This window comes from Urocitellus parryii, chromosome 7 (assembly GCF_045843805.1).
Source record: "Urocitellus parryii isolate mUroPar1 chromosome 7, mUroPar1.hap1, whole genome shotgun sequence".
Taxonomy (NCBI): Eukaryota; Metazoa; Chordata; class Mammalia; order Rodentia; family Sciuridae; genus Urocitellus; species Urocitellus parryii.
Genome location: NC_135537.1, coordinates 178,427,887 through 178,452,376, shown reverse-complemented (window position 1 = coordinate 178,452,376; position 24,490 = coordinate 178,427,887). Strand labels below are relative to the sequence as shown.

General features: G+C 57.8%; 2 protein-coding genes across 4 annotated transcripts in view; one reads left to right on the top strand and one right to left on the bottom strand.

The window, feature by feature from the left end:
* Positions 1 to 5,702, top strand: part of Recql5 (RecQ like helicase 5) — a 33,513-nt gene extending 27,811 nt beyond the window's left edge. The window contains exons 8-19 of one of the 3 annotated variants that reach the window (XM_026404750.2): positions 1,064 to 1,282; positions 1,525 to 1,624; positions 1,778 to 1,814; positions 1,946 to 2,004; positions 2,082 to 2,155; positions 2,541 to 2,634; positions 2,910 to 3,044; positions 3,364 to 3,899; positions 4,068 to 4,158; positions 4,381 to 4,605; positions 4,817 to 4,886; positions 4,985 to 5,702. In XM_026404750.2, the coding sequence (XP_026260535.2) occupies positions 1,064 to 1,282; positions 1,525 to 1,624; positions 1,778 to 1,814; positions 1,946 to 2,004; positions 2,082 to 2,155; positions 2,541 to 2,634; positions 2,910 to 3,044; positions 3,364 to 3,899; positions 4,068 to 4,158; positions 4,381 to 4,605; positions 4,817 to 4,886; positions 4,985 to 5,085 (1,741 nt within the window). In that variant the 3' untranslated portion in view covers positions 5,086 to 5,702. Of the gene's footprint in view, positions 1 to 1,063; positions 1,283 to 1,524; positions 1,634 to 1,777; positions 1,815 to 1,945; positions 2,005 to 2,081; positions 2,156 to 2,540; positions 2,635 to 2,909; positions 3,045 to 3,363; positions 3,900 to 4,067; positions 4,159 to 4,380; positions 4,606 to 4,816; positions 4,887 to 4,984 lie in introns of those variants that run through there. The other 2 variants (XM_026404749.2, XM_026404752.2) reach the window with 2 other exon arrangements.
* A 59-nt stretch (positions 5,703 to 5,761) lies between these two features.
* Myo15b (myosin XVB) overlaps positions 5,762 to 24,490 on the bottom strand; it is a 30,585-nt gene continuing 11,856 nt past the window's right edge. Inside the window, exons 19-63 of the mRNA XM_077800990.1 lie at positions 23,354 to 23,468; positions 23,016 to 23,179; positions 20,517 to 20,610; positions 19,817 to 19,882; positions 19,463 to 19,520; positions 19,158 to 19,288; positions 18,277 to 18,372; positions 17,941 to 18,176; positions 17,681 to 17,859; positions 17,455 to 17,527; positions 16,896 to 17,057; positions 16,595 to 16,695; positions 16,428 to 16,504; positions 16,239 to 16,320; positions 15,938 to 16,036; positions 15,691 to 15,806; positions 15,399 to 15,590; positions 15,150 to 15,231; positions 14,896 to 14,994; positions 14,569 to 14,821; positions 14,399 to 14,486; positions 14,071 to 14,290; positions 13,514 to 13,626; positions 13,268 to 13,327; positions 12,647 to 12,722; positions 12,418 to 12,536; positions 12,136 to 12,254; positions 11,920 to 12,061; positions 11,611 to 11,722; positions 11,351 to 11,520; positions 10,798 to 10,949; positions 10,574 to 10,637; positions 10,411 to 10,483; positions 9,913 to 9,989; positions 8,698 to 8,771; positions 8,495 to 8,610; positions 8,296 to 8,390; positions 8,120 to 8,197; positions 7,930 to 8,026; positions 7,638 to 7,783; positions 7,334 to 7,449; positions 6,866 to 6,999; positions 6,595 to 6,728; positions 6,343 to 6,483; positions 5,762 to 6,165 (exon numbers count right to left, since the gene is read on the bottom strand). Coding sequence (XP_077657116.1) covers positions 6,106 to 6,165; positions 6,343 to 6,483; positions 6,595 to 6,728; positions 6,866 to 6,999; positions 7,334 to 7,449; positions 7,638 to 7,783; positions 7,930 to 8,026; positions 8,120 to 8,197; positions 8,296 to 8,390; positions 8,495 to 8,610; positions 8,698 to 8,771; positions 9,913 to 9,989; positions 10,411 to 10,483; positions 10,574 to 10,637; positions 10,798 to 10,949; positions 11,351 to 11,520; positions 11,611 to 11,722; positions 11,920 to 12,061; positions 12,136 to 12,254; positions 12,418 to 12,536; positions 12,647 to 12,722; positions 13,268 to 13,327; positions 13,514 to 13,626; positions 14,071 to 14,290; positions 14,399 to 14,486; positions 14,569 to 14,821; positions 14,896 to 14,994; positions 15,150 to 15,231; positions 15,399 to 15,590; positions 15,691 to 15,806; positions 15,938 to 16,036; positions 16,239 to 16,320; positions 16,428 to 16,504; positions 16,595 to 16,695; positions 16,896 to 17,057; positions 17,455 to 17,527; positions 17,681 to 17,859; positions 17,941 to 18,176; positions 18,277 to 18,372; positions 19,158 to 19,288; positions 19,463 to 19,520; positions 19,817 to 19,882; positions 20,517 to 20,610; positions 23,016 to 23,179; positions 23,354 to 23,468 — 5,251 coding nt within the window. The 3' untranslated portion in view covers positions 5,762 to 6,105. The remainder of the gene's footprint in view (positions 6,166 to 6,342; positions 6,484 to 6,594; positions 6,729 to 6,865; positions 7,000 to 7,333; positions 7,450 to 7,637; positions 7,784 to 7,929; positions 8,027 to 8,119; positions 8,198 to 8,295; positions 8,391 to 8,494; positions 8,611 to 8,697; positions 8,772 to 9,912; positions 9,990 to 10,410; positions 10,484 to 10,573; positions 10,638 to 10,797; positions 10,950 to 11,350; positions 11,521 to 11,610; positions 11,723 to 11,919; positions 12,062 to 12,135; positions 12,255 to 12,417; positions 12,537 to 12,646; positions 12,723 to 13,267; positions 13,328 to 13,513; positions 13,627 to 14,070; positions 14,291 to 14,398; positions 14,487 to 14,568; positions 14,822 to 14,895; positions 14,995 to 15,149; positions 15,232 to 15,398; positions 15,591 to 15,690; positions 15,807 to 15,937; positions 16,037 to 16,238; positions 16,321 to 16,427; positions 16,505 to 16,594; positions 16,696 to 16,895; positions 17,058 to 17,454; positions 17,528 to 17,680; positions 17,860 to 17,940; positions 18,177 to 18,276; positions 18,373 to 19,157; positions 19,289 to 19,462; positions 19,521 to 19,816; positions 19,883 to 20,516; positions 20,611 to 23,015; positions 23,180 to 23,353; positions 23,469 to 24,490) is intronic.

Below are 24,490 nucleotides of genomic sequence, written 5' to 3'. Positions count from 1 at the left end.
GTTTGAGAAGACTTCTGGTTAGAGCATCTGGCGCCAGCTAGTCTTATCCCTGCGATTGGTGCCCCAGACAGCCCTGCCTCTGCTCCAGCATCCCCTTTTGGGCTCTTCTACCTCTTCTTCTCAATGGCAGGAATGACTATTGTAACTACCCTGATAAAGCTATGGTTCCTTCCAGGGCCTCTGTACCTGCCTGAGGGTTGGTGGGGCCTCAGTCTGGGGATTGGAGCAGAAATAGACCCTGCTGGGCCAGATGGAAGCTGCTGTCTGTTCCTAGCTTGGGCAGTTACCCCAAGAGGGCCAAGACAGGGTCAAGGCAGTGGGGGTGAGGAGGGGACTCCAGTGAAGCCACATCTCCTTAGCTGAATGTTCACCAGTGAGTCGGTACAGTGCCGGCCCTCAGAACCACCTGCTTGCCAGCTCTCAATAATTAACGCCTTGTGCAGCTCCCAGTCTCGGCCTGGGTACAGTAGGCTGGGACACAGGCTTATCAGGGTCCACAAGGAATAAGCATCAAGAGACAAGCAGAGCAGAGTGTTGAGGCTGGAGTGGGGCCCTCTCCTACTATTCCCTCCCCTTCTGACCCAGAGAAGGGTGGGAAGTAATATTGTATCCTAATGCCCTTCAGAGCATCCCTTCTCAGTCCTCACACAGCTTGAGGCCAGCGTCCTGCTGCACCATTTTATTGAGAACCTGTAAGTTTTAAAGCCTTGGTGGCAGAGCCAGCATCTGTATCAGAGCCTGAACTCTTCCAAGGGCACCTACTGCTGGAGGATAGGGTCCCAGGGGCCAGGGGAATAATAGACAGAAAAGGGCTTATATCCTTGCTCTTGGGGTACATATATAGATATGACCTTGGAAAAGCTTCTTCCCTCACTGTCCCCAATTATACAATGGGCAAAATCAAATATGTCTTGTGAGGCCCCCATGAGGTGGCATGTGTGAGATGCCAAGTGTGGTGCTGGACAGCGACACTCAGCCAGTATTTGGAGCTGGGGTGAGCAAATTTTAGCTTGCCTGGGTCCTCATCTCTTATCCCTCATCTATTCTGTATTGCCTGCTCCAGGTGCCGCCATGCTGCCATTGCCAAGTACTTTGGGGATGCTCCGCCTGCCTGCACCAAAGGCTGCGACTACTGTCAAAATCCTGCTGCTGTGCGGAAACAGCTGGACGCCTTGGAGCGCAGCAGCAGCTGGAGCAAGACCTGCATCAGGCCCTCCCAGGGGAATGGCTTTGACCCTGAGCTGTATGAAGGAGGTCGCAGGGGCTACGGGGGCTTCAGCAGGTCAGGAGCCATGAAGCCAGAGGCTCCCCAACCCATTGGAAATAGTCTCTCATTCTCCTGGTGCTAAGGCCAGACATGGTAGTGCTGTGGTTTACCCTCCTGCCCTATGGACTAGGTTGGGGCCTGGACCTCAGTGTTGCCCCAAGCTTCCAGGGCATGAAGGACATCATGTTCCACCAGCAGCCTGAGTGGTCAGGACAGAATCTCAGTCCTGAGTTGCTCACAACCAGCCTTTTTCCTAGGTATGATGAAGGTTCGGGAGGCAGTGGTGATGAGGGCAGAGATGAGGCCCACAAGCGGGAATGGAATCTCTTCTATCAGAAGCAGATGAGCCTGCGCAAGGTGAAGGAGGTGGGGACTCAGCAGGGAGTCAGTGACCCATGCAGCATCCCAGGTGGTCCTGTCTTCACCCTCTAACACCCTTCTCTGGCCCTGGGTGGGAACTGTCCTACAACAGGGCAGGATGCCTCATAGGCCCTTTATGCCTTCTTCCAGGGCAAAGACCCCAAGATAGAAGAATTCATACCCCCAGGTTGGTACAGAAATGTTTCCAGGGGCTTATGGGCTGTGCTCTGGGTTTGGATGGTGGTTGCCTTATTGGGGTCTTCAGGGACTCCAGAGAGCAGGAAGTTGAATGGAAGAACCCATCCTTCCTCTCCCCAGATGAAGATTGTCCCCTGAAAGAGGCTTCTAGCAGAAAGATTCCTAGGCTCACTGTGAAGGTAAGAAAGGGGCAAGTCCTCACCTGCCCCCCAGGACTCTCTTCTGAGGCCAGGTGACAACTCCCCTCTCCCTACAGGCCCGTGAGCACTGCCTGGGTCTCCTGGAGGAGGCTCTGAGCAGCAACCGCCAAGCCACAGGTTCCAACAATGGGTGAGTGTCCTGAGATCTATGGGGCCAGAGCAAGAGCCAGCCTTGGGGACAGAGGAGATCTCTGAGCACTAGTTCCTCAGGAGATTGTGGGCAAACCTCACCCCCAGGCTCATTTGGGCAGCCCCTCGTTACACCTGTCCTACTTCAGAGTCACCCAGTCCCTACAGCCCCCCCCCAGGGGGCAGGTGTGACCACACTTAGGGGCTGCCAGTGTCTGCTGAAGACCTGTAAGCCATAGGGTACCCAGAAAGTCCTGGTTGGAATCCCTGTGCCTATCCCCACCAGGTCCTGAAGGTACCCTGCAGTCTCTGTGTAGGGTCCAGCAGGAGATCCCAGGGAGAGGTCTTGGGCCCACCAGACGCCTTGTGTTCATTCCTACCCTCAGAACAGAACTCCAGGCCCAGGCCGTGCAGCTAGAATATGAGACATTCCGGAATGCCAAGATGGCCAACCTCTACAAGGCCAGCGTGCTGAGGAAGGTGGGCCCAGGGCAAGGGGCAGGTGGGCAGGGCACATTCACTGGATCAGGGTAGGAAAGGGCAGGCTATCTGCTAGCCCACTGGCCCCAAGAGCCATTTATAAGAGGAGAGTCTGGCTTTCTGGGCCAGCTGGAGATGTTTCTAGCCAACTCTGAAAGGACTGCAACTTGTCCAGTGTCCAATTTCTTCTTGTACCTCATGGGAAAGGAAGACCTGGGCTGGGAATATAGAAGGAGCCTGTAGGTACCATGACCTCCCTGTCTGTCCCTGCCCAGGTAGCTGAGATCCACAGAGCCTCCAAGGATGGACAGCTCTATGACGTGGGAGGTGGTGCCAAAAGCTGCAGTGCCCAGGCTGAGCCCCCAGAGCCCAATGAGTATGACATCCCACCAGCCTCCCATGTGTACTCGGTGAGTGACACTCTGGTGTGTGTCCGCCCCAAACTTAGGCCCAGGAAAGGCCCCACTTCTTTGCCCTCAGTAGAGCAGCACATCCTCTTGCACTCTCCTGGTGATGCAGCCCTGGCCCTGGGTCCCCTGGAACATCTCTGCTATGCTAGCTGTGCTTTTGCCAACTTCAGCCTCTTCTCCCATCAGCCTGACTCCCAAATGATGTCCTGTGCAACTCCCACAGTCTTGAGAGCCCCACCCCAACAGCCATAGCTTAGAGCAATCAACAGTACCCTCCAGGGGACCTAGAGGTCTGAGCCTTTCCTCTTCTTCCTTACAGCTCAAAGCCAAGAGGGTGGGAGCTGGCTTTCCTAAAGGCTCCTGCCCATTCCAGACAGCCACTGAGCTGATGGAGAAGTCTCGGACTCAGGAGTCTTCCCAGCCTGTGCAGGGAGATGAGCAAGAACCCCCCAGCCAGCCCTCTGGCATCCAGGATAAGGATGTGAGTGAGGGCCTCCCTGGGCCCAAAGGAGAAGACCCTGGAGGTAGTGCTCACTGTGCAGGGCCCTCTGCTGAGAAGGTGAAAGCCTCTTCCAGGAGCAGTTCAGTCACCAAAGCCCGGGCCAGCAAGAAGCAGCAGCTCCTGGCCACAGCAGCCCAAAAGGATTCCCAGAATATTGCCCGCTTCTTCTGTCAAAGGGCAGAAAACCCACCTCCGCTCACCACAGCCCCAAGGGCAGATGGTGCCAGCCCCTCCTGTGGGAGAAAGCAGGAACCTCTGATGACTTCAGAGAAGTACACAGAGGAAGAAGATGGACTCCGGGGATATTTGATGGACCCTCCTCAGACTGAGGCATGTCCCAGTGAGGGGCCAAGGTAAGGGCATAGGGAAGGGCAGGAGTGAGGGCACAGTAGTCATGGGGTCCTATGGACTTTGCCTGGCAGCATCCCCTCTACTAACTGGGCCTCTGAAGCTCTGATGAATCTGTTGGGCTGAGGAGCACCTGGCCCTGGAGCTCTGATGTTGCTCTTCCCTCCGGCCAGCACCTGCCCTCTCAAAGACCAGGGGTTCCCTGAAGCCCAGCTCATCTCCCCAAAGAAGACACAGATGGGCAAGCGGCCCAGATCCCAGCAGGTATCATCAAGGAAGAAGCACGGGGGAATGGAGGAGGCCTGTGGACAAGACCAGGAGTTCTGGTCAGGGGTTCAGGAAAACCATTACTTCTTTCTATACCCCAGGAGCAGATGGGACAGGCTAGAGGGAGCCACCTGGTGCTAAGACACAGTCTTCCAAAAGGAGGGGTAGGAACCAGTGAAAGGGAACCCAAGAGTGACCTCTCACTGTTGTCCTGTCCAGGAGAACCCAGGGAGTCGGGCTCAAAAGAGACCTCGCCCCCAAGCCAAGCCCTCCATCTTAGCAGAGGTCAGGGGCAGTGCCTTGGGCAGTGAACAGGGTACCTTGAATGCCCTGGCCCAAGACCCCTGCCAGCTGTCAGCTCCTGGAATCTCCTTGAAGGAGGCTGCAGATGTTGTGGTCAGATACCTGACCCCCTTCTACAAGGATGGCAAGTTTGCATCTAAGGTAGGGTGAGAAGGGGAGCCTTGCCCTCTCCAGGCTTAGGGTAATGGGTGGTTGGGGTGGGTGCCCCAGAACCAAGTGGGGCAGAGCAGGCTGAGCCTTCAGCCAACACCAGCATCTGCCCTCCCTGGGCCTGCCTTGGTCATGGCCGTGGGTGGCTCCAGGGCTTGGGGCAGGTTCCTGTACTCTGTTCTGTTGCCCCTCTGCCTTCTAGGAGTTGTTTAAAGGCTTCGCCCGCCATCTCTCACACTTGCTGATCCAGAGGACCTTTCCTGGAAGGACTGGTGAGCACCATCATGGCCAGGGTTGGGAGGTGGTGCGGGGGTTCTTTGAGTAGGAGATCGGGCCTTACTTATTACAAACTCCTGCCCCAAATCTGCAGTGAAGGAAGAGGCCCAGAGCCTCATCAAGCAGTTTTTCCATGGACACACCCGGTGCGAGAGTGAAGCTGACTGGCACAGCCTGTGTGGCCCACAGACATGACCCCACTACTGGCTGGACAGGGCCAGCATCCTGCCCGGACTCCATCATGGACCAGCCTGGGCCTCATGCAGAATTGGGTAGCTGGGCCAGCCTGCTGGTGCCTGGGGCACCATCTTTCTCAGGGTCGTTCCCACTTCTAATCACACCTTGCTTTGGAGATGGCCCCAGACCCTCTCAAATCTAGGCAGAGGCCAGAGGTTTGCCCAGCTTTCTGCCTGCAAAGCTTGTGGCCCTTTTTTAGAGCCTCCTTGCCTCTCCTGACCCTCATGGCTGGGTTTTCTGGGCCAGATCCCCAGGTTAGAAGGGGAGGGTGGTGTGACTGCTACCAGGTTAAGAGGAAGAAGGAAGGGTCCTCTATCTTGTACTTAATAGGATGGGTCTCAGCCAGGAGTGAAGCCCTCCTCTCCAAGGTATTGGGCTCTCCCAGGTGCTCCACACCCGCTTCCCTTGAGATTACAGGTACAGAGCTATGGGGAGAGGGCAGCTGCCAGGCACACACACACACACACACACACACACACACACACACACCCCGCTAAGCTCCTAATCAGGAAGGACAGGCCTAACTGAGATGTTGACAAGAATAAAGTCCTGTTTGTCAGCACATGGCATGTGCACACACACACACAGGCCTTTCCTCAGGAGTTTTATTTCCTCAGCAGCTGCTTCTTCCAGGCCTAGGTTCATGCTGACATTGAGCCTGGGTGGCAACATGGGCCTCTCCTCCAGGCTGGGCAACATCAGATGCCTGGACTGAGTTCCTACAGCTCTTCCCTTCCCCAAGCCCACCCTGGAGGGAGTATGGCTATTTTTATTCCCAGTTGAAGTCACGGTGGCATCCCCTGCCTCAGCCTTCACCTGGGCCAACCAGGCTATGCTGTGGTGGGTTCCAGAGCAGAGCCAAGTGATAAAGTCCAAACCAGAATGGCCTGTAAGGCGGACCATCTGGAAGAGATCTGGGCCAGGCAGAGGCTGCTGCCTCTTCTGTCCAACTCCAGGCCCTCAGTTGAGGCCAGGCCACTAAGTGGAAGATATACTGTCATCCAACAGGAAGATGATGGTGTTCTGTAGCTCCTGGGCCTGCTTGGGCAGAGGCACGTCAGCATTGGGCTCCCTAGCCAGCTCCCATCTGCCCCTGCCCACACCACTCCTGAGCAGTAGGCACTGCTCACAGTGCAGTAGGTCCCACTGCACACCAGGGCTGGTTGGAGGCACTCATCCTCCTTCCAAAGGGTGACTGAAGTCCTGGCCACTCACCTGTGGCAGCTCCAACCAGATGGTCTGAGGGCTGTCGGCCAAGCCATAGTTGAGTTCCAGACCAGGGGGCCCTTCCTCTTCCAGGGGACTCAGCAGGCGGAGCCGCTGCAGGTCCTTCAGGGCTATGGAGCAGCACAGTTTCTGGGGATTACAGAGATGGCAAAGCTTGGCTCTTCTGGGGTGGGGCTTCAATCCATAGTGGCAGAGGAATGGCCCTTGAGTCCTGGGCCAGCACCAGGGCAGGAGCTTTACCTGGGAGCTGGGGTCCATGAGGATGAGGTGCCTGCGGTTGAGCCCCAGGAGGGCAGGTCCTGGGAGGACTAGCTTGCTCACTCGAAGCACTACGTACACAGTGTAGCCAAAGAGGGGCAGCTGACTTGTGGCCTCTGTGAGTGGAGAGGGCCAGGGCACAAGGGTTCTGACTTCAGGGGCTAGGAGCCTGCCCTGCTTTGTTCCCTGGGGCAGGTAAGGGCAGGCAGACCCCTCTAGCCTCCACCCCATGACCCCCTTGCATCAGACCTACCAATGAAGCTGATCTGTGCTTCCTGGGGGCTGTGTCCTTGTAGCTGCCTGAGCTCCTGGCCCATCAAACTCTCTATAGTTGCCATATTCACCTGCCACTGTAGAGGCTTTGGTATATAAGCCAGTAGGTCCTGCCTAGGGTACAGAGCTGAGGTCAGTCAATCCCACCACCAATGACCACCTGGTGTAGGGCTGGGCATATGGTGCCAGGTAATAGTGCCTACTGTGGGTAAGACGAGATCATGCACATGAATGAGGTGAGGGCCTCACCCTGGAGAAGCTTGGGGTGGGGTAGAGAGGTCAGATATCCACTGCCTTGGCTGTTCAGGCCACTCTGAGTAGGGCCAGGAAGGATTAGTGGAGTGACCGTCGCCTTGGAAGAGGGAGTGGGGTAGGGTCTGGAGGAGAAGCTCAGGCTGGTGCTGAGGTGGGTGGGGACACAACAGGTGTGGGGGCCAAGCTCACATACCCCGAGGGGGGGCTCTTTCTGGCCCTTACAAGGTGCTGAAGGGCAGCCAGCCGGGCAAGTTGGTGTTCTGCCTGGGCGCTGGCCATCAGCTTCCCCTGTAGGTAGTCCCGCAGCACCTGGTGGGGGAAGGGCCATGAGGGGGGCAGCCTAAAGCCCCCAGGGGCTCAAACCCTTTCTGCCAGCAGCCCCTTCCAGCTGCCATGGATCCAGATCCTCATGGAGAAGGGCCCTAGATGTTGCCCAAGAAGACTCCGCCCCCAAGCTGTTGCAGCACTGGATAGCAGCCCCAGGGGCGGGGACTGACCTGGCCGTAGTGGGTGTTGATGTAGGTGGGATGATTGAAATGCAGTGGGGTCTCCCAGCCCAGCCGCCGGCTGTGCAGGCTCGCATCCTGGTGCACCATCACTCTGTTGAGGTACTCGTGGGGCCACAGGGGACGAACCAGCTCACCTACATGGGGAGCGCAGGTCAGACTTGCCTACAGCCTATCCTGCCACCCCAGCCCAGAAGCTACCTCCTGTGAGCAGAATGGCCCCCAGGTGAGGCTTCCTCCCCAGACCCAGCCTGCTGCTCTTCCCTTTTCTCCCTGGACTCACCTTCCCCTTTGATGAGAAAGAGGGCAAATTCTTCCACCTCCTGGGGGTCCCTGATGCCCATCTGCCCACACAGCTCCTCCAGCACTTCTCCTGCCACCTGTGCATGGTGATGGGACTGTGATGATGGGGGAAGGAGGCTGGGAGCCCAGAGCTGAGGCCCAGGGCCTCTTCCCTTGGCCCCCCTGCTCACCGTGAACATGTGGCCATTCGTCCTATAATCCACACCGCCGGGCAGGTGGACCACAAGAAGGCGGACTGTGTGCCCTTTCTTGTGGAAACAGAATGTAGGCTGAGTAACCAGCACTCAGTCCCATACTGCCCCCTAACCCAGGGAAGCCACAGAAGGCATCCACCCACTCCCAGTACCAAGAAAGCCTTCATTTCAGCCATGGGGGGCAGCTGTTGACGCCCCCCATACTTGACTGTTCGCTGGAGGTGCTCCTGGCTGGTCCGGGCAAGCTCTGCAGAGGGGCCATGGTGAAGGAGGTCACGTGTGTCAAAACCCCTCCCCAGCCAGTGGGTTCCCAGCCTCCAAAGCCCCTTCCCCTTCCATTCCCACCAGCACCTTGGCTGGGGCCTGAGTCCTGCAGGAACTTGGTCACATAGGGCATGAGCGTGGTGGATGGAGGGAAGAAGCCCGAGAGGAGACTGAGGAAGCTCCAGCCCCGAGCACAGTGCTCCCTGTGGGGCAGAAAGCCTGGGCTGCAGGTGGCTGGACTTCAGTGCCATACTGCCCCCCCTGAGGTCCCCACCCCTGTGCCCACTCACGGCTGGGGGTGTCCTGTGACCTGCTTGATGACCTGGCAGTACATCTCATCCCTGAGGTCCTCCTTGCTGCACAGCTGTGGAGACAAGAAGGGCAAGTAGGCAGGCCCACAGGGTGAGGGATGCGTGGGGTCTAAAGTCAGGAAGAGATTCTGGTATGGTCCCAGGCAGGGGCCCAATCAAGGTGACCTCCCAGTGGTCGCCTCTCTGTCTCAGCAGCTGGAAGTATATGAACAATGTGTGTGTGTGTGTGTGTGTTGCTGGGGATGGAACCCAGAGCCTCCTGAGTACCATATCCTAACCCTGGTCACCTTCTTTAAATTGCTTTCTTTACCTGCTTCTCTGGTCTGTTGGTCATCTTTGCTGGATCCACCTGTCTCCCTGGCCTCCACCACTGTGATGCCCTGAGCCTCTCTCTGCACCCTCCCTGATGGTCTCAGGTGCCTGCCTCTATCTAGACTATATGCCCCCTTGAATCCCAGACCCCTTTAATCTGAAGTCTGAGTTTCAGACCTCACATGTCCAAAACGGACCCTCCAGAAACCCAGACCTGCTCCTCACCAGAGACAGTCCCTGCTCTATCCCCTTGCACCCACTGCAAGCTGGGGCAAGGGGTGTGGACTCTGAATCTTCCCCTTGTCCCTCTGCTGCTGCCTCTGATCCTGACCTAGCACCCTCTCATCTGGGGTCACTGCAGTAACTTCTTTTTGCCCTTAAACCCCACAATCTCAAGCAGTAGCAGGATGGGAAATGTAAGCCAAGTCTCTCTTCAAAACCCTTCAGTGATTCCTGTCAGTACACCATCAAAGTCCCTGCTGTGACCTGGACCCATGTACCCTGCCTGTCCCCACCCCCTCCCACTTCTCATCAGAGTCCAGCTATGCTGCTCTGTCGGTGCTGAGGTGCACAGCCTTGTCACAACTGTTGCGCCCTGCTCTTCCTTCTGCCTCGATGTCCTGTCTCTGTGTACACATGGCTCACTCCTCCAGATCTCTGTCACAGAGCCTTCTCCCTACAGCAGCACTGCCCCTGCTGGGCCACTGCCTGTTGGGTTCACAGCCATGCTCCCAGCAGATAGTGGGTGTGTGATACATTTGATTGATTAAAAGAAACAGTAACCAAGGGGAGGGGATCCTGTTGAGGCGCAGGCAGAATAGAAAGAGGCCCTCAGGGCTCAAGGTGTCTGCCCAGCCTCTAGCACACACAGCTCTTCCATACCTTCAGCAGGTCATAGAGCAGGTCCATCTCCTCCTTGCCCCGTGGCTTAGACTTGTCCCCCATAAATTGCATCAGAGCTGCAGGCAGGATGAGGAGCGAGGTGAGCTGGGTGGGGGCCTGGCCTGGCTCATGCCGTCGCTGCATGGGCCTTCACCTGCCATCTGATGCCTCATTCTCCAAATGCCCATGTGCCGGGCAGGGCAGCTTAACCAGGGAGGAAATGGGCTCAGGGAAATCACATGGGTACCCAAGGCCACACACAGCACAAGCTGTCAGCTGGACCCATCCACTGCCTTCCAGCCCCGAACTCCAAAAAACCCACAACCTGTGGGTGGGTGAGAACACAAGTGGGGGAGGACCCTGGGGCACAGGAACTACCAGCAAGCATGTCCGACTTGGCAGACTGGGGAGAAGCCAGAGCTTAGGGAGGAAGGGGGATCAGGTGTGTAGGTCCAAGGCACTGTCGACATGGGGACCCCGGATGCCCACACCACTCACCCTGGAAGCCCGCCACAGCCTGCTTGCTCATGTCCTCATCACTAAGTCTGATGAGAGATTCCTGGATGGGAGACTGGCAGAAGAGGCTCAGCTGTGGGTCTTGGACCAATGTTGGTCAAAAGGCAGAGACACTGGCCGGATTCCTCCCCACCTGGCCCCTTACCTTGGTGTACTGCACCAGGCTGGTTATGACTATCCCCTGGGCACTGCCACCTCTCTGGTCCAGCCTATGGGAGACACAAGAAAGGACAGCCCTGCTTGCTTGGCTCACCTGCCCTTGTTCTAGGCTATGGAGAGGGTGGGCATGCACCAGCCAGGTGGCTGTGGGCTGGGGGTTTGGGTTGGGAATGCTGGGGACAGGCACAGGGGTTGGCCCAGGGCACTCACAAAGTGGAAGGCTTCCGGAAGTAGTGCAGGGCAAATTCTTGCATGGTGTAGTTGCGGGAGTCATTGGACAGAGAGGCATAGGCCATGGAGGAGGGCAGGCTGGTAGCCTCTGAATCATCACTGTGTGCCTGTCTCCAGGGGCGAGCAGGGTGCTGGGAGCACAGGAAACCTGGTGCCACCTGAATGCCCACTAACCTGTCCCCAAGGCCCTACCCAGCCCCAGCCCCAGTCCCAGTCTTGCCAGACCCGAGAGGAGTAACACCAGAAGCCAAGAAAGTCGAGACTGTTTATTGAGAATCCTTGATAGCTGTGTTGAAATAAGCACCATGTGGGAGCCAGAGGGTTAGGTCCAGCCCCTGCTACGGGAGGTTTACAGACTTGCTGGTTCGGAAACAAGGAAAGAAGGCAAGAGAAGGCAGAGGGGACAGCAATGCACCAAGCACTGACCACCAGGCCACTGGAGGGCACAGGAGGCAGGTAGCCGCTGGGGCAATCACACTCTCCTTCTTTGACTCTAGAGAGCTGTTGCCTCTGCCTCTCCTGTCTTTCTCACCTCCGAGGCCCTGTCCCACTGAGTGGGACCTGGCTCTCCCAGCTGAGGCTGACTTTTGCGCCGCCAGCCGTTCCTCTGCTCAGGGGTGGGAAGGTAGGGAGCAGCAGCCGCCTGCACCATGTCAGCAGGAAAGAGTCCAGATCGGCCCCCGGCAGAGCCAAACTGCCAGCCTAGAAGGCATACCCAAGACGGTGGCTCACCCAGCTGGCCGCGCCAGCTTAAGCAGGCTTCGCCAGTAGGATGCCCTCCTTGGGGAATACCTGGCTCTAGATCAGCCACTGGCAATAGTTTGATGAGGTCCCCACGGTGGAAGCTTAGGAGGCTGTGATCATCAGTGATGTAACTTCGCAGGGCGATGACATAGCCGGAGTCCTGTGGGCAGGTGGGTGAGCGAGCCAGAAGCAGCAAGCCTGCCCACCCCGCCTTCTCCCCAGTTGACCTCCCCCTCCACCCAGCACCCTGGAGTTCCAGGGATCCAGCCTAAACCCCCAGTCCCAGTCCAGGGAAGCCAGAGAGGCCGAGATACAAGATGCAGGCTGCCTCTGACCCAGCACCCGGCCTGCACTTACCTTCCTGAGTTCACTCAGGAACTGATCCACTATGGCCTTGATGGCCCTGGCCCGGGCTGTGTGCAGCACAAGCTGCTCGCTCTTCAGAGACAGTTCTAGGGTGGAGCTGCCCTGGCACTCCACACCCAGCACCTCGGCAAAGCTACACACAGATGGAGCATGAGCTGGGGGTCATCTTGCCACCCCACCCTCAGCCTAGGCTCCAGGCCAGCCCACCTGTATGAGCAGAGTGTCTTCAGCTGGTCCAGGTGAAAGCTGGGGCCTTGGGTCACCTTGAGCAGTTTCAGCCCTCGGTGAGAAACACCTAGTAGCTGCACGTCGCTGCCACTCTCGCCCTGCCAGGAAGGTGGGTGGGTCAGGGACAGGCTCCTGGAGCCTGGCACTGCTCATTCCCTGGACCTGCACTGGGCCACTGGCACACCTCCCCCGGCACTCATCCCACCTGTGGAGGGCCCAGACTCAGGGTACAACCCTGGCCCTCCCCACAGCCCCACTGACCGAGACAGGGAAGATGCGGGAAAAGTAATTGGCCCAGTTGTCCCTAGCGGCCACCACAATGCGCTTCTTGACGCTGTCTTCGACAGTGGCGAGAGAGTCCAGGCCCACCTCCAAGTCTCCTGCAGGCAGGTCCCTGATCTCAAAGGGTTCCTGTGACCATGTCCTCCCTTGGGGCCAGCCCAGCCCCTGGCACTCCATCTCCCGGATTCCAGTGTCCCTGCACCCATACCCAGCAGGTCTTTCATCTTGTGCCGCTCGTCCTGGGAGATCCGAATGCAGGACTCAGCAAAGGTGTCCCTCAGGATCTAGGAACAGAGCCAAGTGGTCACCACCACAGGTCCTGAGGCCAGAGCCCACCCCAGAGCAGCCATGGACATACAGGGAGGAAAGACTGGAGGGCCCAGTGGAGGACCAGGAGGAGTCAGGAGGGACAGAAGGCTCCCCAGCCCAGGCAGCTCCCTGCCCCTTGCCAGCAGTCACCTGCTCTCCTACCCTTCGTCTCTCTGTCCCTCCCCCACTGGTTGCCACTGTTGGGTCAGCTGAGGCGAGCTGCCCTAAAGGAACAGAATGTGGCCAGAGGGAGAAAGGAGGCTACTTTTTGGGAGCAAAAGCACAGCCCTAGGAGCACCCATAGATGGCAACACAACAACCACCATTTATGAAGCACCTACTGTGTACCAGGACCTCATTGCTAAAACTAGGACTCTTAGTCAGGGCTGGGCACACAAAAAGTGCCACTGCTATTATGCCCCTCACACGGGTGTTAACCCGAGCTAGGAGCTGGGCTAAGGGCCACAGGATGCTGTCTGGCTGCAGACGTGGCAGGCTGGCAGGCGAGCCCAGCCCTCACCTGCTCACAGAGAAGCCGGAGGCAGTAGGGATGGCTGAAGTTCTCCCGAGGGTAGAACACCTGGAGGAGAAGGGGAAAGAGTAGAGACTGGGTGGGCCTGTGTCCTTCCTAGCCCACCTCTGCCCTTCCAGGCACAGACTGGGAAACCAGCCCTGAAAAGGTGGGTCATGAGGAGTGCCAGGTCGGGATCCCCAGCCCAAAGAGGCCAGGCCAAGGCCCACCTCTGATGCCCACTTTGATGCCCACCTCCTTGCGTAGGAACAACTTCCAGGGGGCGCTGGCATAGGAGAAGCACACACTGCCAGAGGGCACAAGGAGCTGGGTGGAGATGCCCCGGTCCCCCATGGGCTCTGACAAGACTGTCAAGGGAGGATACAGAGCTCCAGGTGAGGGGCTGCCAGGGCCAGAAGGCCAGGGGTTCAGGGAGGGAGGACCCTTGTCCTTGCCTGCCTCCCTCAACCCCCAGCTGGATTACTCCTGAACTCAGCACCATCTCCTGCCTCCATTTCTGGCCCTAGATGTCCCTGGTGTCCCTGCACACATCAGTCATGTACACTGAATTCCCCACAGAGCTGCCAGGTCTGCATCCTGGACAACACCCTGTGTTTGACAGTCCCTCCGTGACAGGCCCAGGGTTCCTGAGCCCTGCCCGGGAGGGAACGCGGAAGCTGGGGCTCCATGGCTCCAAAGTCCAAAAGCCCAAGCAGCTGACCTCAGCTGTGTAGAGATGACTTCAGCCACGGGGTCCCCAGAGGCTATTGACCCCGTGAGGCCCCACTGTACAGGGGGATGGGATTCCTTACCGCGAGGCTCTGCCAAAGGGGTCCTGGGCTCCTCGGTGGAAGGCAGTGGGGGTGCTGGTGGCAGCAGGGGTTCCTGGGCAGTGGGAAGGTTTAGGCCAAACAGATCCCGAAGGGGCCCCTGCTTTTCCTTGATGGAGTTGGAGGGCCCAAGCCGTGGCTGGGCCTTGGGTCGGGGAGCCACAGCTGGTGGTGGGTCCTTCCCCAGGCTGGGGGGCAGAGTCTGGGGGTGGGGACAGAGAAGGCACAAGAGCTGGGTCAATTGGCAAGGCTAAATTCACCCCACGAGTAGATCAGACCATGCCCTGAAGAAAATAGACAGGAAACTCACTGAGGGGGGCGAGTGGGCACCGTTGATCCCCAGCTTGGCCAGAGCCTCGTCTTTAGGGTCATTTTTCTTCAGGAAAGTTTTGAGGGGCCTTGTAGGAGAAGCAAGAGATCACTAAGTCTCTAGGGAAATTTCCTGAGAGAAGCAGGCCAGCCATCACTCCCTGGGCTGACCTGGTTGGCTGCACGGGCACGGGCACAGGGCTGGGGCGGCTCTGGTACATGCGGATGATGTTGCGAATTTCCTTGCTGGGTTCTGGCCGCTGCGGGGTGGGGCCCAAGCTGCGCGCCGTGGGCCCTTCACCCTGGGCTGGCCGTGCTGCCTCAGCTGGCTCAGCCTCAGCCTCTTTTGCGGCTTTGGCTACACCTTGTTTCAGTGGCTTCTTCACTGAGACAGGAGGAGGAGGAGGGGAAGAAGGGGACAGCACTGACCAGAATAAGAAAGAACATTAAACTCTGCACAGAAAAGCAGGAGCCCCAGGCCCCGTCTGTCTGCCCCACCTGTTCCTGTTTCCTCTTCTTTCTCCTCTGTCTCCTCCCCCTGGGGGATCTGGACCTTGGCTGGAGGCTTCACCATTTTCACCTTGATCTGCTGCTGTCCTGTAAATGCCCCACACGGCCTTCTTGTCATCTATGCTTGCCCAGCAGCTCTACCGGGGCTCCCCGGCAGGCCATACTGACGGAGATCTGGGAGCACCCTCTCCTCCCCTGGCCAGTTAGAGTTCCACATGGACTGCCACCCTAAGCACCCTCACCCATCTTCTGGAAATAGTCCCGTTTCTGCTGAAAGCTCTTAGGGCGCTGGGGCCTGTCTTCAGCCTCCTCTGAGGTCTCCTCCTGGCCCAAGGGAGAAGCAAACTGCAGCCCCAGCAGCACACGAATCGCTCACGACCTCCCCCTCTGCTCCCTTTCCCAAACCTTCACGCGCACCCAGCCCAAGTGTCTCAGCCCGGCATCTTTGGACCCTCCCCAGGCCTTGTATCCACCTGGCCTTCATTCCTCACCCTCAAGCAGGCCCCTCCTGCTTCCAGGTCATGCTCTGGCTTCTCTAGGGGAACAGGGGGCTTCTTGGGCTTGGGAGTGACAGCTGAGGGCGGGGCCTGGGAGGCAGCCCCAGAGGCCTGGGCTTGGCGTTGGCGCTGCTGGTTCTGCTGCTCCAGGGACAGGCTCATGGCCTGGGTGGTCATCTGTTGGGCCTTCAGGGGAGGGGTGAGAGGCCAGGTAAGAACCCTGTGTGGCCCCCACCCCACACACCCATCCTCCCCCAGGCAGCCCCATGGGCCCTGCCACTCTCACCAGGATCAGCGCCTGCTGGTGGATGAAGTTCTGCTGCTGGATTGCCAGCTGCCTCGTGTCCAGGCTGGGAAGCAGGGGCTGCGGCTGTGGCTGTGGCTGCGGTGGCACCATCATGGCTACAGGGGCAGCAGGTGGCCAGAGCAGGTGAGTGCCTCTTGTGCCCTCGGGACTCCTGGAAGGCCCTTTCATGCTTCAATCTCAAAGCTAGCTGCTACAAGGGACCCTGATGCCCCCTGCCTGGCCTTACCTGGCACAGTGGGGACTGTGCCCACCGCTGGCACCATGGGCATTGGTGGAGGCATCATAGCTGGCTGGTATCCAGGCATCTGCATCATCCCTGTGTACACTAAAGAACCAGGCTCCAGGTCAGTCTCTGCCTGAGCTCACACACAATCTCCCTCCAGCCCCAGGCCAAGAGAAGAGCAAGGGCACCAGCCCCCAGGGTGTGCTGGCTGGAATCCCTGTCCCAGCTGCCTCGGGGTCCCAGGCCACCCCTGACTGTGCTACTGGGCCAGATGGCCCTGGATGGAGATCGACCCCACACTCACCCATGGGGTAGCCCTGCTGCATGGGCCCGATGGCACCCCCTCCCTTCATGCGGCTGTTCAGAGCCCAGCCTTGTTCCAGATCCTGAAGGGACAATAGTCACGGTGTCAGAGCTAGCGCCTGGGAAAAATGGAAGGAGCAGCAGAGGCCCCAGCAGGTTGAGGCACGGCCAGGATGTAGGGGACACTCACACTGAGGCCTGGGGCAAGGACAGGCTCAAAGATGTGGTCCAGGAAGCCATCCAGGCTCCCCGATGTCCGGGCCTCCCCTGTGGGGCAGGGACAGTTTGGAGCATCCAGCCAGAGTTAGGGCTGCTGGACTCCCACTCCCAGCACTCTGCCAACTCAATGAGCCTTACCTGTGTGGCCTCTGCTGGGCAGTGCTGGGGCTGGACCTGGAGGTGGGCCTGGAGGCAGTGAGGGGGCCTGGACACCAGGGGCAGGGGGAATGTTCTCGGCTCTGCAGAAACCAGTAGGTCTAGCTAAGGGGGCTGCTGAGGCAGAGAGTAGCACCCAAACTGTGGGGATGGGGTGGGGGAGGCTGGGGGCAGTGCTGGGTCTGTAGCAGTACGTATGCTGCCTCAGGGTGTGACAGGGTGACTACAAGGGTCACTAGCCAGGGGAGGGCAGACCAGGGATAGAGGGCATGGGTAGACTTACAAGCCAGTGGGGGTGATGGGGTAGCTGCGGGGACCCGCTGGGTCCCCAGGGTCCTCCATCTGGCCAATCAGGTCCAGCACAAAGTCACAGCCAGCCAAGTCCTGCCAAGCATCCCCAGAGTGCAGTGACACAGACCAGCCTCGAGGGGGCACATCCAGGCCTCTGGGTGGAACAGCAACATGCAGTAGGGAGATGGTCAGTGAGTCAGATGACCATCCTGCAGGGGCAGGGAGCAAGGGGAGGCGGCCCAGGCCCTTCCAGCCCTCGGCATTGTCAGTGGGCTGCAGGGCCGGGTCTGGCTGGGCAACGCAGGCAGCTGCTGCCCTCATCCACAGTCCGACTGAGTGAGGATCTGGCCCCGGGCTCTGGCGCATCCCCTCCACTCTGCTCCCCATCTGGAATCCACAGTCTGACCCACTCACTTACCTTAACCCTCCCTGACCCTGGGGAGTAGCCTCAGTCCCTGAGCCCTAGGAGGTGTGTGGCACGAGGGAGGGAGGACAAGGATGGGGACAAGCGTCAGCTCTGGTCCCAATGGCCCCCAGCCTGATCCTCATACCTGCTCTGTAGGATCCACCCGGCAAATTGCTCCCCTGTGGTCCAGGACTCCACCTCGGCCGAGTAGCACTCCTCTGCAGGGGAGGAGGGGGACAAGGGTGAGGGACAGCAGAGGAGAGGGGAGATCAGAGTGACATGGGGCGGGGGGGGGGGCAGCAGGAAGACCAGAGCAGGAAGGGAGCCGAGAGGGCAGAGGGCGGGGAGGCCTGGCAGGAGGGGGCCATCACCATTGAAGGTGAAGACATCCAGCGCCATGCGGCCCCTCCGCCATCCTGCCTTCCACTCGAGCTGGGTGGGCGCATGGGCCCGTGCAGCCCCAGGGGCCAGCGATGTCTGCTCCAGGGCTCCCAGCAGCTTGTGTTGGCATACTGCTGCCATGCCCTGGGGGGCCTGGTCCGAAACGAATCTGCAGGGACAGTACAGGGTTGCAGTAGAGGAGAGGCGTGTGGACCCTGCCCCCCAGGTCCCCTGCTGCCGATCCCATTACTTGAGCAGTGGCTTCTGCAGGGCGGGCATTGGGGGGAAGGCGCTGAGCAGGATAGCCATGAGGGCCCAGCCGCGCTGGCTCGGTTGCTCGTCAGGGTTCTGCCAGAGCTGGGACACGAGCTGGCTGAAGAGCTCGTTCCGCAGCCCTGGCCGGCGCTGCCCCTGCCTCACCAGGTAGGCACCCATGGTCTGCTCCTGCCAGGACTGCAGGGACCCGTCTCCCAGGAACCGCAGCATCTGCCACACAATGCCAGGCCAGAGCAGGAGGGACAGGACTCTCATGTGCTGCCCTGTCCCTGGAGGGTCCACACTGTCCCCTCCCCAATGTGTCACTCACCACCTTGTTGATGTCCAGAGCAAGTTGGGGGTTCTCACCATCCAGCTGGGTCAGGGGCTTGGCCAGCAGCTGTCCTGGACTGGGCAGGGATGGCTCCTGCAGGGAAGAAGGGTGACATGGCATTTGTCCTCTGTGCTGATCAGCGGGAGGACAGTCCTGGGGATCCGCACAGGAGAAGGAGGGGGACTGGTGCACAAAGACATCTTAGAAATGCATCTTTCTTTTTTTATTTTTATGTGTGTGTGAGTGTGTGTGTGGTGCTGGGGATTGTCCCAGGACCTTGTGCATGTGAGGCAAGCCCTCTACCAACTGAGCTGTATCCCCAGCCCAGAAATGCATCTTAAGAAATCTGTGATTAGATTGAGATCCATATGTAGAGAAAGCACAGAAAAGGATAAAAAAAAAAGAAAATGAAAACCACCATTAACATCCTACTGCCAGAGAGAACCAGAGTAAGCCTTTTACCCTCTCTCGTCTTCCTTTCTGTGCCTAGATACACACACCCTAGCATCCCCACTTTGGGTTTTTTTTTTTTTTTTCCAAAGCAAAATTGGGATCCTACTACATGTGCAGCGTGGAATCCTGCTTTTGATTTGAACGCTGCCTCCCAGACAGTTTCCCTTGCTTTGAACATTCTTAAGGACACGACTTCAATGGCGGAACAATACCACAGGTAGGCACCCAGGTGTGGCCTCACAGATGGAAATAACTCTATGGTGACACGTCTCCGTTTAATGGCTATTTTCAGATCTGTCCAGCTGCACCTACAGCCCGGGTGACTACAAAGGGTAGAGAAGGTGGGAAGGCCCAGCTCATGCCTGGCAGGTGCTGAGACTGGGAACGGCAGGGCCAGCCGGAAGTGCTCAGGCCTGGGGGCCCACCTGGAAGCTGCTAGCGATGAAACTGGAGAAGGGGAATTGGTCAATGTCTTGGGGGAGGGTCCGTCTGGGCCGGGCAGGAACCTCAGGAGGCATGGACTCGGTGATGCTTCCAGCCAGGGCATCCTGGTGACCTGGAAAGGAGCACAGGAGGAGCCCGAAGGTACCCAAGTGTAGTCCTTCCCCTGGCACCCACCCTGCCTCCCCATCAGCCACCAGCACCTATCTCCAGGAAGCTGCAGGGAGCTCAGGGAGAGACAGAGCCACTGCACAGTCAAGGGACTGGGGCACCAAGGAGACCCACCCACCTTCTGCTCTCTTCAGCATGGCGGCCAGCTCAGCGGGGATCTCCAAGCGCCCCAGCTCCTGGTGGGGAGGAACAAGATACCAGGAACCAAGGGAGGGCACAGAGGCACCTGGTACCCCCTTCCCCCAGAACAATAGACATCCCCTCCAAAGACCAAGGACTCTGGTCCTAGGCACTCAGAGCCCCAAGAGCCTCGGAGGGGGACTGCGAGTGGCTACTCCTCTGTTCAGGTGACACATAAGGAGAGTGACCCTGGCAGCTCCCGTGACTCTCTACCCTCCCCAAAGCTATGTCAGGCTCAGCAGGCTCAGACCCCCTCCCCCAAGGAGTCCCTTCCCAGTCCCAGGCCACCTACCATGCTTGACGCTTTCTCCAAGGCCCCACCACGGTGCCGGCCACACTGGCCACGCGTCGGGCCAAGCTGTGGGGGAGATGCAGGAAGAGCTGACTCCCTTCCCAGCCCCACATAAACACCACCGTGAGCCTCCCGGTGGCACTTCCCCAGTTCCCCAGGTCAGAGTCCCCTCCTGCCTGCTGGAGGCCCTGACTCCAGAAAAGGATGGGCACAGACCCAGAGGGGCCAGTTGTCTGCCAAGTGGCCAGTTTGTTCCTATCTGACCCCAGCCCTTCAGAGCTCTCACCTGCTCCTCACTGTGCCCGTCACTGCCCGTCTGCCAGGACCCAGGGAAGAGGACAGGAGGACGGGAAGAAATGGTCCCAGAGGACAAAGTTCAGCCAGGGAGGCGCCAGGGAGGGAGGCAGTATGTGGGCGCTGACCTTTGAGCGGCTTTATGAGCCTCAAATTGGAGTCATCAGGCAAGAGGGGGAGAACAAGGGGCCCACAGGAGGGACAGAGGGAATGGAAGAGACTCCAGGCAAGAAAGAAGACAGTAGACTCCCGGGTCCCAGATTGCCCTGGCCAGAGAAGAAACAGGAAAGAGTTCAACGTGGTCTCCGGGACCTCAGTTCTTGTGAGGCTGGGCTGAGGGCAGACACTGTTGAGATTTAGACACCCTGAGCTTCCCTAGCCCAGTATCTGTCCCCATACCCCTCACCTGCAGCCTCTGCCGTCTCTGGCACAGGGGCTGGACCACAAGGAGGATGGTGTTCAGCTGTCCCAGGGCCACTCGACGCCGGAGGTACCGCTTCCTGGAGGCCAGGGAGGGTGAATGAGGCTCCAAATTTATACCTATTGCCTGGTACTCAATCCCTCCAAGCCTAGACACTATGTAAACCTGACTTTGGACCATGAAGCCCCTGAATGCTTAACAGAAGCAACAAGAAAAGAACAGGACATTGTGAAAAAGGAACAGGTAAATGGAGCGGCTGTTTGGCAAAAGGGGATCAAGACCTGACTCCTGAGCTGGATTACCTGGATCTAAATCATTCCCTGCTAATTAGTCAATGTGACTGTGGATAAATTATTCTACCTCTCTGTTTTACTACAGAACTTACAAAGTTAAAAAGTGACCTCATAAAAATTTAAATAGGAGATTCCAGATAAGGGAATATGAAAATAAAATAGCTTTCAGAATTTCCCAGTCATAGGAAGACTTGTCAAAGGAGGAATCCTGAACAGTATAAACATAAAAATAGGGCCAAGGGCGTGGCTCAGTGGTAAAGCCTAGCTGTGTGAGGCCCTGAGTTTGATCCCCTGCACTGCAAAAAACAAAAACAAAATAAAGAAACAAAAGCCCATGGGAGGGGTTATGGCTCAGTGGTGAAGCGCTCACCTAGCACCTACAAGGCCCTGGGTTCCATCCTCAGCACCACATAAAAATAAATAAACAAAATAAAGGTGTTGTGTTCAACTACAACTAAAAAACAAACAAACAAACAACAACAACAACAACAACAAAAAGACCCTGCAACTTTTTGTGGCTGAAAGGGCACTATGAACAGGGTGAAAAGACAAACCACAGAATAAGAAACATTTGCAAATCACATATTTGATAATGGCTTAATATCCAGAAAATAAAACGAACTCCTACAGCTCAACATCAGGGACAGCCCATTTGAAAGCTAAGCAGAGGACTTAAATAGATATCTCTCCAAAGAAGATAAATAATGGCTAAAAAGCACACGAACATATGCTTAATGTCATTGGTCACTAGAAAAACAAAAATCAAAACCATGAGTTAGTAGTCACATTCACTAGGATGGGCATGATGTAAAAACATGGAAAATGACAAGTATTGCCAATGATATAGAGAAACTGGAACCTTGTACATTGCTGGTAGAACAAACCATGATACAGCCACTATGGGAAACAGTCCAGCAGCTCCCCGAAAAGTTCGACACAGACATGACCACGCGGTGCAACAATTCCACTCTTAGGTACAAACCCCAGAGATTTGAAAACAGAGCCTAGAGCCAGGCATGGTGGTGCCCGCCTGTAATCCCAACAACTTGGGAGGCTGAGGCAGGAGGATCGCAAGTCCAAGGCCAGCCTCAGGAACTGAGTGAGGCCCTAAGCAACTCAGCAAGATCCTGTCTCAAAATAAAAAAACAGGCTAGGGATGTGGCTCAGTGGTTAAGCAATCCCTAGTACAACAAAACAAAACAGAACCTAGAACACACACTTGTGTACCTGTATTATAGCAGCATTATTCAGAAATAATAGAAACAACCCAAATATCTATCAATGGATAACCAGATAAATAACGTGTGGCCAATCCATACAATGGAACATTATTCAGCCATAAAAAGAAGTGAAGTTCTGATCCATGCTTCAACACAGGTGGGCACAAAAAGCCTTATGCTAATAAAATAAGCCAGATATAAAAGGATCGTTTAAGTCAACTTACATGAAAGAGCCCGGATAGAGGCAGAAAGGAGGTTGGAAGCTAGCACAGGTCAAGGGCGGGAGGCAGAGGGAGTCTGCAGTGGTAACAGTTTGTGTTCGTTCAATGGAAAAGTTTTGGAAATGAGCAGGGATGACCGCTGCCCCTCTCGGAGCGTCCCCTGGTGTTGTCCACACAGAGCAGTCTCCACTCTATTCTCAGTCCTAGTCATCCCTTGGGGTGACTAGGGGCTGGGTCAACCACCCCGGGAGGCACCATCCTGCTGCCATCACCCTGTGTCCCAATGTGTGGCATGAATGGGTGACGATGGCTGTGGAGGGTCAACAGGAGCTGATGGGGGAATGGGAGCCAGCGAGGAGGGCAGCACCGTGGGCCTGAGAAGCCCGTGCGTGGGCTGCCTCACACGCCTGGCAAGAGCTCTACCACTGGCCGGCACCTCCAGCGCCTGATTTAAATGACCCTTCCTGCTGCAGGGTGGAGAACAGACTAGAAAAGAGCGGGTCAAGGAGTTGGACCCATAGTTCAGGTGGCCTCTCAGGTAGCCTCTTGTGCCTGGGGTACTCAAGCGGAGGCTGCCTGGCAGGGCGGGAATGCTGTCAGGAGGAGTCCAGAGCAGATGGGATGGCTCTGGGGCAGGCAGACTTACCTTGGGACCCTACCTCCCCAACACTGCCCGGTCACCACCTTGAGGCCACCGTGGCCTCTTCCCTAAGGCCTCCTCCCTAATCGGCCCTGGCTCCAGCGGCCCACCTGGCCTGGACCCCGCGCACACGAGCCTGTATCCGGGGCAGGAGGCGGAGGCGCTGGCAGGAGACGCGGGCACGGAGGCCCCGGTGCAGGGTGAACAGAGCCTGGGTGCGCCTCTGCGCCCACAGCCTCTCCAGCTGCTGCCAGCCCCTCTCCTGCAGCAGGACCTGTGGATAAGGTCGTGGCTGCAGTGGGACAGGCAGGGGACCAGTGCCCACCTGCTCTCCTCCTCTTTCCTCAGCCTCCTCCCTCCCAGCCACACTACTCTGGGGTGCCTGCCACCCAGCCCCTCTCCACCTGCCACTGCCCGCCCCACTGCATCCTCGCATACACACACCCACCTTAGTGGCCCCGAGGTGATAGAGTGGTGACTCAGCCCCCAGCACCTGACAGAGGATGGCACCACACCTGTCCCGATCGGAGTCCTCCTGTCCTTCCTTCCCCAGGGCCCGGAACCTGCCCCAAGGAGGCAGAGCCAGGTCAGGACAGCTTCTTAGCTCCTCTGACACTTGTTTGCACCCAAGCCCCTCCGTATTAGTTTAGTTCCTGGGTGGTTCACAATGTGGAAATCCTGCCATACTAGGCGCATGGCTGGGCGCTGAGACCTGGCTGTGAACAGGGCTCTCCTCGGCTCTGGGGAGGAGACAGGTGGTTGGAATGCGGTGCACAGAAAGGGCCATACGGCCAGTCCTGGGCTGTGGAAGCAACAGGAATGTGATCCTGCAGCTTGGTGAGTCCTGGTGGCCGGCACAGAGGGTGTCAAGGCGTGGTTTTGGAAGGGAGGTTGGGGGAGGCCCCAGAGCAGCAGGGGGGCTCACCACAGACCTTCAGACAGACCTGGACTGTGCTGAGAGGACAGCTGTACCCCAAGACTCCCCACCCAGCCTCAGGGCTTCCTGGAGGAGGTGGCAATGCTGCATCTGGTAAGTGTCCAAAGGGCAGGGAGGAACCTTCCCTGTCTGGCCTTCTCAGTGTCTGGCTCAAGGACAGGTGCACACACCCCGTAGCCCTTCAGGGGGTGCCTGCAAGGCCATCCAGTCAGTGGCAAAGGCCAAATAGGCAAAAAACACAAAGTCACCAGCTTTCCTAGCAGTTTCTGAACTCCCCAGAGCCGCCCCAGTGCTCCTAGTGCTGACCCAAGTCTGTGTGCCTCTGAAGGGCTCTGCTCTCCCTGTCCTCCCTTCCCATGTCACTAATTGAGCCAGCACTTCCTGAACACCGACCGTGTCCCTTGGCTACACTGTGAGCCCCCAGGACAGGCTTTGCCAACCTCATCCTGGTCCCTGGGCATTCGCGCCAGAGAGGCGTGCGGGATGGGGAAGGGCCCGTGAGTGCAGGAGGGTGAGAAGGGTGATGGGAAGGGAGAAGGAAGGTTGGACGCCAGGCCCAGGGTCCCGGGGAAAGTGGGTCCCTCCCTCCAGGAAGGAGCCCAGGTCTCCCAGGTTGGCCTGGGAGCCTCCCTGTCAGCCCTGCCCCCC